This window comes from Globicephala melas, chromosome 15 (genome assembly GCF_963455315.2).
Source record: "Globicephala melas chromosome 15, mGloMel1.2, whole genome shotgun sequence".
NCBI lineage: Eukaryota > Metazoa > Chordata > Mammalia > Artiodactyla > Delphinidae > Globicephala > Globicephala melas.
Window position 1 is genome coordinate 78518458 of NC_083328.1, and position 9429 is coordinate 78527886.

General features: G+C 49.0%; 1 protein-coding gene across 1 annotated transcript in view; it reads right to left on the reverse strand.

Annotated features, from left to right (window-relative positions):
• CYP24A1 (cytochrome P450 family 24 subfamily A member 1) overlaps window positions 1-8633 on the reverse strand; it is a 15476-nt gene extending 6843 nt beyond the window's left edge. Inside the window, exons 1-6 of the mRNA XM_060285334.1 lie at window positions 8376-8633; window positions 7964-8154; window positions 6458-6551; window positions 4522-4618; window positions 1977-2068; window positions 1155-1319 (exon numbers count right to left, since the gene is read on the reverse strand). Coding sequence (XP_060141317.1) covers window positions 1155-1319; window positions 1977-2068; window positions 4522-4618; window positions 6458-6551; window positions 7964-8154; window positions 8376-8633 — 897 coding nt within the window. The remainder of the gene's footprint in view (window positions 1-1154; window positions 1320-1976; window positions 2069-4521; window positions 4619-6457; window positions 6552-7963; window positions 8155-8375) is intronic.
• Between the last annotated feature and the right edge of the window lie 796 nt (window positions 8634-9429).

Below are 9429 nucleotides of genomic sequence, written 5' to 3' on the forward strand. Positions count from 1 at the left end.
GAGTCTGGGGTGGGCCTGGAAGTCTGATTTCTAACAAGCTATCAGGGGATGCTGTTGCTGGGTCTGCAGTCACGTTTTGAGTAGGAAGAGGTTAGAGCTTGGGAGAGGGAGGTCATCATGAGACAGAGGTGGCATGTGGGTCCATTCTCAGAATCAGAACTTGGTCCCATATCCAAGCATCTAGCAGATATGGTCACTGATACAGGCACAGTGGGATCTGGCTCCCAAATTCTGGCAGCAGAGGAGAGGAGAAACCCTCCACCATTGTTACCAAACATAAACACACACATACACACACACGTGCAGTGCCCATGCATGCTGACAGTAATGGTGATGTTTGTCAAGTACATTCTAGGCATGCACCTCCCTCACCTCAATCCATCATACAAGCCACCACCATAATAATAATCATGGTGATGATGGTAAAAATGATGACAATAAATGGCACAGCGGTTAGAGTTGGATCTTCTGCCTGGCTTCAACCCTGGTTTTGCCATTACCCAGCATGCAATCTTGATAAAGTTACTTAATTTTGTGTCTCAGTTCTATCACTCAGGCCTAATAGAAAACCCTACTTTACAGGGTTTCTGTGAGAATTAAATGAGTGTGTGTGTGTATACTCAGAACAATACTTAGCACCAAATATTCCCTTCATCCTGTAGCAGAAATAGCTCTGATCCATTGAGATATTGGACTGTGCCAGGTTTTGTTTTTTTTAGGTGTTGCAGAAATTATATTACATATTTTCTTGGCAGGAAATAGTGACAGTTCCCACTACATCATATGCCAGGTTTTAAGTTATCTATATTAGAACTGAAAACAGTTGTACTGAGGTACATACTACTACTACTACTACTACCACTATTAACCCATTTTAGAGGCGAGACAACTGAGAATGAAAAAGAGTGCATTTGGCCAAGCCACCACACCCAATGACAGAGCTGGGACTTGAACCCAGGAATCTTTGACTCCAAAGCTCTTGTTTTTAACCACTCCTAGTTCCCAAAGAAGACTACAGAAAACTACCTCCTGCCTTTTCCTAGAATTCATCTGTACCAGGGCGATCCCCAAATTCATGAGTTTGCAAAGCCCAAAAGAATCCGGAGGAGCAACTCCATCAAAGGATGGGGTGCTGAGGCCAAGATCATCCAGACCTTCTGGCAGCAGCTCCGGAGACAGGGTTGCTGGGTACATGTGGCCACGTTACCCGATTTGAAAATGGTGTCCCAGGCCAGAGTGTGCGCCTGCCAGACCTTGGTGTTGAGGCTCTTGTGCAGCTCGACCGGCGTGACCATCATTCTCCCAAATGTGCTCATCATCTGTGGGGAACACAAATGCCTTTTCACCCCCGTTTCTCTTTCTCTCAAAGACAACTTGCACTCCTTGAGAGAAGTGTTCTAAACAACTGCACCCTTTGCTCCCCTAAAGGCCGGAATTCCAAGGATGCCTCAGGGCTCTCAGCACAGTCCCCGGCCCCACCCTCCAGGGACGTATGAAAATCATCTTTGGGATGCTTTTCCACTGGATGTGTTTCATAAAAAAATTGATCTTATGACCTAAACATAAAAAAAGAAGGATACAAATCTCATATCCATTTCCATTTCCAATAATTTCCAAACTTCAGCCATTCCTAAAACCAGTTTCACAGGGTCTACTGTCTCTACATACAACCTAAACAATCCCCCAAATTTTAATCTGAAAATTTTCAGACTCTTTGCACTAGTATTTTAATCAACTGACCTTTAACTGAAATACCTACTTTCACCTTGCCTGACAACGACTGAATGTGCCTTTTTTTATTATATGTACGTCTATGTACGTTCATTCATGAAAATATGCAACACATATTAAAATGAACACTTAACTGCTGTAATCAAATATGTGTGGATGCCACTCTTGGGAAACACTGTGATGCACATTTGTTAGGTTCTGTAAACGTTTTATAAGGAAAGGTTCTCTACCCAGGAGATGCTTACTGTTTTGATGGCCATGATGAAGTGCAAAGCTTCATCGCCTGCATTCTTCTGAAGGAGCCCAAATCTCTTCTCATATAGCACAAGGCAGATGCCTGTTATTTAAAATAATCAACACTGTTACCCATTCACAACGACACTGGCATCCATGATTAGCTGGCTACCAAAGGCTCAATTCTGTCTCCCATAAAAGTGAGGTCTTGGGCTTCCCTGGTGGCGCAGTGGTTGAGAGTCCGCCTGCCGATGCAGGGGACACGGGTTCGTGCCCCGGTCCGGGAAGGTCCCACATGCCGCGGAGAGGCTGGGCCCGTGAGCCATGGCCGCTGAGCCTGCGCGTCCGGAGCCTGTGCTCCGCAACGGGAGAGGCCACAACAGTGAGAGGCCCGCGTACAGCAAAAAAAAAAAAAAAAGATCTTTTCGAAGAACAGAGGAAAAGCAAATTCTCTGAGAGAAAGGGGCCTGATTACTCTCCTCTCTTTCTAGAATTATTTCCAGGTCCAATGACTCATCCCCTGCAGAACCTCCTGATCGGAAAAGCCACTGTGAAGATGCAGCCATTTTTGTACATGAGTGAATCTCTCCTGTAACGTCTTGATCTTCTCAGAGTTTACCCTTGATATCATGTGTAGCAGCCATTGTTAATGACCTACTCCATACTCATTCTTGCCCATTTCTTCCCTAAGAGAACCCCGATTTTATTTAGGCTGTCAATGTATCAGTCCTCAGGCAATAAGTCAGGATTGATCTAAGACAATTCTGTTCCCTGATTTCCCAGGCTTCCTGTAGCAGCCAAAGCAGTCACATGACCCAGGTCTGGCCAATGAGATTCAAGGGAGACACTTTTGCTTTCTTGATAAAGGGGAAAGCACAGCTGGTTTAGCTCTTCCCTCTTTCCTTCTTGCTTTTGCTAGAATGCAGGGGTGAGGCCAGGAGGGGCAGGAGCCATTCTGCAAGAAGCCAACTAGCTCAGGATAGATGAGAAGGAAGACAGAACAGACTTGGGTCCCGGGGACATCACTGAGTGCCAGCTGTGGACTGGCTTCCTCAGGACTTCTCATAATGGTGGACAATAATTTGTCAACCACCATGGTCAGGTTTTCTTTGACTTGCAAAGAAATGCATTTGATACTCCTTAATCTGGGTATTTCCAGTGGACGATTTCCAAAGCGTACTCTTCTTTTCTCCTCTATAATCATTCCCTCTTTCCCTTAACACCTTCTGTGGATTTCTTATTGGCATGGGGCTTTCTCATGTGCTAAGATGACAGTCTGTAACTTTACAACGAGGTCTATCTGATGGGGGAGACAGGTCAGGACAAAAGCCTCTGTCCCGGGGCACCCTCTCCAATCCTTCACGTTAGCAGTCAAGAGTGATCCTTCCGGCAAATCGGACCTTGGCACCTTCCTGCTAAAATCACTCTCCTATCGCTCCCAGGGACTCTGGGCTCAAAGCCAAATGCCCATCCCTGGTTTACAGGACTGACATGGGCTGGCCGCTGCTTCCTCCTATCCTCTGCCCTGGACATCCTCGTCCCTTGCTGGACATGCTCCAGTTACTCAGAACACCCTTCTTTCTCCTCAACGCAACACTCTCTGTTCCTTCAGCCTGGAACATTCCATCTTCCTTCACTTTCACCTGGGAAACTCCTGCTTATCCCCCAGGCCTAGGCTGAGATGGTACCACCCCTGTGAAGCATCCCTGACCATGCTCAGCTGACGCAGCCACTAGGATTCTCCCCCAGCCTTGAACCCCCTCAGTCAAGTGCTCCGCATTCTACTGCTACTGCCTCGTTCCCCTGCCCGCATATCGACTGGGCAGCGAGCACGTCAAGGCAGGGCTTTGCTTTTATTCCCAGCGTGGTCCTTGAAAAGTGACCATGCTCCCTTCTGTTCAGAACTTTCCATGGCTCAACATTGGACTCAAAGTAAATGTTCTTGCAGGGACTTTCAGGCCCCAGCTTAATCTTTCTCAGCTCCTCTTTCCCCTCCCCCCATAATCCACTCACACCAGCATCCTCAAAGTTCCCCAAAGACATTATTCATACTTTCACCCCAGGACATTTGCACCTCCTGTCTCCACTGTCCCAACAGGCTTCCCACAGATACCCCAGTGGCTTGCTCCTTGCCTTCCTTTAGGTCTCACCTCAAATGTCTCCTTACCAAGCAGACTTGCCTCACCTAGGAACCTACATTCTTTCTTGACTCCCTTACTCCTTGGCAGAGTATATATTAAAATATATTTACTATTGATTGTCATCCCTACTAAAATCTGAGCTCCATGTGAACAAGGATGTTGCCTGTTTTGTTCACTGCTGTGTCCCTAGTACAGTGCCTGGCACATAGCAGGTGTTGTAGAAATGTTTGTTGAATGACTACATAAACAGTCCAGAGGGTAGAGCATCACCTAAACTCCTGAAAGCATTAAGAGGGCTGTTATGGCCTTTCCTACTCAGCAATAGTGTATGATTACAGAAGAGTTGTCCACAGGGCCATGTCTGTCCTCAAAATCACTTGCAAAATCAAATGAACAAGACGTGAAGAAAACTTACTTTCAAATGACCATTTGTTCAGCTCGCTGTACAAGTCTTCAATGCAGCCTTGCTCATCACAGAGCTCACTTATTCTACCTGTAAAATCAGCCAAGACCTTAACAGAAAGAAATCACCAAAGACACATTTCAGTCACTGGAGGAAAACAAAAGTTTCAAGTTCAGTAAGTTAGCTTCAGGTTTTGCTACCTTGTATATTCACTGCCCATAATGTTACTCATTCTGAATCATCACTAATTATATATTCTCCTTGGCAGTTCATCTTCTGCCCCAACACCCTTGTCCTGGGTTATTTCCTGAGCTTTCCCTGCAGCGTCCCTGAAGCTTAGGTTTCAGCTTTTGATCTAAATTTAAGAAAAGGAAAACATTTCTTCTAATCAGAATGGAGAATAAACCACAAAGGAGGAATCAGCCCAGTGTCTCTGTGGGGACAACGTCTCAAGGACTCTGGCTACCCTGAGGTTTGCCACTTCCATAGCTGGGCAGGCAAACGTCTCCTTACTGGTTGGTGTTGTATGAAGCATGTTAAACTTAGAGCCAGGGAACTGTAAGTTCTGGACGCAGCGCCTTTACCAAACAGCTCTGTCACCTTGGACAGGTCCTATACAGCCCCTAGAGGCCCGTTTCTACAATCAGGGTTTTAGACGACTAATGCTTTGCATTTAATGAGGCTTGTATAGAATGAGGCATGGTACAAAGTGTATTACCTTAGCTGATCCTCAAATAACCTCATGAGGTAGAAAGTACTGTCATTACTCCCATTTCCTAGGTAACAGATGAGAAAACTGAGGCTTAGAGAGTAGCTAAGCCACTCTCCCTTGGACACATAAAAGTGGCTCTGCTGGGGTCTGAAATAGGGTATATGTGACCACAAAATCCACAGGTGCAACTAATGGGCATGTTTAGTTTGTCCACATAGCATGTTAAAAAGTACTTTGAATTAGTTACCATCAAAAAATCCAGAGATTTCACATGAACATATGAATTTTCCATTAGTCATCAAAAAATAATAATAATTACTAGATCTGGTGACACTGGGTCTACATTTCCATGTGGCAGGCATTTGCCAGAGCTGGGGCAGCTGTCCCCTCTAGAAAGGGCATGCACTATTCTGCTTGCTAAAATCCCTATTGGGCCTGTCTTATACATTGATATTAATCACCTGGCCCTTGGAAGCTTCTGAATTTGCAATCTTTCACCTACATGATCCTATGTGGGTCCAGTTCAAAATAAATACTGAGAGTGAACAGGAGTAAAAAGAATCCTCTACATGTTTAAATTCCCCCTTTGGGCCCCTGCTGGCTAAAGGATAACATCTAAAAACCTCAGCATGGCACAAAAATATTGTAAAGACCTGCCCTCTGCCCAGCATCATTTCAGAGAAAGCTTCACTTCAGCTGCACTAAATGTACTGTTCTCTGAACACACCATCTCATGCCTCCATATTTGCAGCAGGCTATGCTCTCTGCCTGAATGCCTTTTCCCACCTTCTCTGGCTTGCAGACTCCTGCTCATCCTAAAAAACCCAGCTCAGCTGTCACTACCTAGGAAGTGTATAGTGTTATCTCATTTAATCCTCACAGTAAACCTATGGAGTGGGAATTGTTACTCCCAGTTTATAGACTGGGAAAGTGAGCAAGTTAAATGGTACAGTCAGGTTACATAGCTGGTGGGGGTGGGGTGACGTTCAAAACCAGGACTGTAGAATGTCAAAGTCTATGCTCGTAACTGCTCCCTTATCGTAATACTACTTTAAAAGGGAGTGAAGGAGGGGGGAATAAGGAAGGAGGATGTGGAGAGGAATGAGGAGAAAAGGAAGACTCCTGAATCATCCAAATTGCCTGCCTTTTCTTCTGCACTTTGTAGCTATGGCTTGAAGCTCCACTAAATCCCTCCACCCCCAGGAGAACCAGGAAAGCGAACCCCGTCCTGCAAACCTCATTGATTTTGTTGTCCAGCTTCATAATTTCCACTGGTTTCATTAGTTTCTTTTGAAAGGCACTCCTGACCCTCTGCCAGTCTTCTCCTTCCCTGGGGGAGAAGCAGAATTATATTTAGAGCAAATGGAAAGGAAAAGAACGAAGAAGCAGAGACACCTCCAGTTCCCTGACTTCATAAACTATATAACCAAATGAACACAGAATCGTGCCAAGAAACAGCCAGAGAATAATTAGTATTGGAATATTCGGGGCTGGTTTGACAATACGATGAATAATCACTTTTCCCTTGAGCCAAAGATTGCACAGAAAGATGAAGTCCACATATTTGGGTTCAGAACTTTTGCTGTGCCCTCGCTGGGGTTGAACTGGGAGGCCAGTGGCCTGTTTCCAGCAGTAAGCATGGGCACGTGAACACCCACTTCACCAGCAACTCAGATCTGTTTGAGGAAAAAAATCTTGTCTTCTTTCAATTGGGTTGAAAGACACATTCACAGAACACCTCGAATTTAGAATTTTGCCATTGCCTTCAAATAACAGTGAGAGATTCACCGGAGCTGTAAAAAGCCTGTTCTCATCATGAACCCTTTTGCACTTGCTCTATAGATGACCACGCTGCCTGTGATGCATCATGCATTAATACCGTTTTTAATTCCAGTAATTAGGGACTTCCCTGGTGGCTCAGTGGTTAAGAATCTGCCTGCCAATGCAAGGGACACGGGTTCGATCCCTGGTCCCAGAAGATCCCACATGCTGCAGAGCAACTAAGCCCGTGCTCCACAACTACTGAGCCTACGCTCCAGAGCTGGCGAGCCCGCTAGCCACACCTAGAAAAAGCCGCAGCGCAGCAACGAAGACCCAATGTAGCCGTAAATAAATAAATCCAGTAATTATATATATCCTGAAAAATACGACTATTAGGCATTGGGGGTAAAAAAAGTGCTAACGTATTAAATGCTAACAATGTCAAAGCTGAGGAATCATATCACATTAGAGTATTTCTCTCTAAAATGCAACCTCCACACCCCTCCATGCCAGCTTGCCAAGTAGGTCTATCTCCTAATTCCCACAGTTTCCTTTACAAAGGAAGGTCATTGTCAAAGCAAAAGGAGTTAACTTCTGGCGTTTGAGCTACCAAGGGGGGAGAGGGGCGGGTCGCAGAATTTTAAGGGATAATTTTGTTTGTATAACATGTTTGCCTTGGCATGCTAACTTGACAATCTCATTCCACCCAAGAGTCCAAACATCATAATTCGCGTAACCTTTTTTTTGACATTTCTTTGACGGAAAGGCCTGGCCCAGCCCCCTTGCCAGAAAGAACACAAGTGTTGCGTACTCAGCCCAGACGTCCCTCCACCCACTCTAGTCCACGCAAGAGCCCGTGACCGCAGCAGGTACGGGCTTCCGTGTTCTCCCTGCATTAGAAGGGTCCAACCCCAAGGAACCCTCATTCCCGTCCCTTCCCAATTTCCAGCCGCCGAACCCCATCCTGCTTCCCGGACTCACAAGATCAGCAGTCCGTAGCCCTCCTCGCGATAGTCGCGATAGGCCTTCCACGGTTTGATCTCCAGACGCTGGGGGTACGCGCTCTCCGTGCGGTAGAGCGCTTCCAGCAGACACGGCGAGCCCAAGTGCACCGAGTCGAAGGAACCCAACTTCATGCGGAAAATCTTGCCATATTTCTCGTGGTACTCCGCCTGCAGCGGGCCGGGCAGGGTGCGAAGTAAGCGCGCAACCGCTGCAGAATCCCAAGAGCGCTTCTCCCTCCTCCCCGCCTCCTTCCTCTCGGGGACCGGGGCCCGCTGCAGCCTGGACACACAACCGAGCGCACCGTGCGCCCGAACCGCGCGCCTCGGGGAGGGTTTGGAGAGCAAGGCGGGGAGCAGAACGGGAACTGGGGGCGCGACGAGGCATTTACCAGCGTGTCGTGCTGTTTCTTGAGCCCTCCTTTCCAGAGAATCTCCAGCAGACTGCCCAGCAGTGGCCACTTGGTGGGACCGGGCAGGGCGGCCGCGTCTTGCGCCTCGCCCTGTTCCATCATGGGGCAGAGGGGCACCTCCCGCGGCCGACGGGGCGCGCACGCCGTAGATGTCACGGGTCTGGGGGGCTGCCCCAGGCTGCGCAGCTCCTGTAGGAAGGCGGCAAGGGAGCGGCTCTTGCCGATGGGGGAGCTCATGGCAGCGGGGGAGACCGGGCGCTTGGGAATGTGCGGGGGCTGGGAAGGGCGAGGTGGCTAAAGAGGCGCCGGCGAGAGCTGGGGCCTTGACGATTCTGCGCAAGAGAGGCAAAGAGGGGCAGCAGGTGTGATGGAGAGGGCGGAAGACGGACAGAGAGCAGAAAGGAGCTCGGCGAGGATGCTCGACGCTGCACCGCGCGGCAGCCTCAGGGAGCGGATGCCCGCCTAGCGCTGGCCGCAGGGGCTGGAGGAGCGCAGCCGGGAGTTGGGTGGCTCTTGGAAGAGCAAAGGAAAGGACGTGAGTCCGCCTGCTGGTTGCAAGTCTGACTTCCAGCTCTGGAGTAGCGAAGTGGAGGTGTCTAGGAAGGTAGAAGAGATGCTGCTGGCGCTGCGCTTTCCTCCTGTCCCTCTCCATGCTCCATGCCCGGGGACCATGTATTTATGGAGACAGGGCAGGCCCTGGGTGGCCAATGAGCACGCTAAGTGGGGCGGAGTGGGTTACGGCTGGCCAGGCCCGGAGGGACGCGGGACCCGGGGTTGGGGGTGGTGCATGGAAGTAGGATGGAGTCAGCGAGGTGAGCGAGGGCGCCGGGCCTCGGGTGACCGGAGCGCGGCTCTCCGGGCGGGAACGCCGCGGACTCCACCCTGGAGATAATCCCCCAGGGAAGGCACGCTCACTGGAGTTCACCGGACGTGCGCCGAGCGCGCCTCCCCGCCCTCCCCCGGCGGCCGGGAACTGCAGCCTCGCGCTTGCACAATCGCGCCACCGCGCTGGCGAGGTCTCGGAGTATCGCCC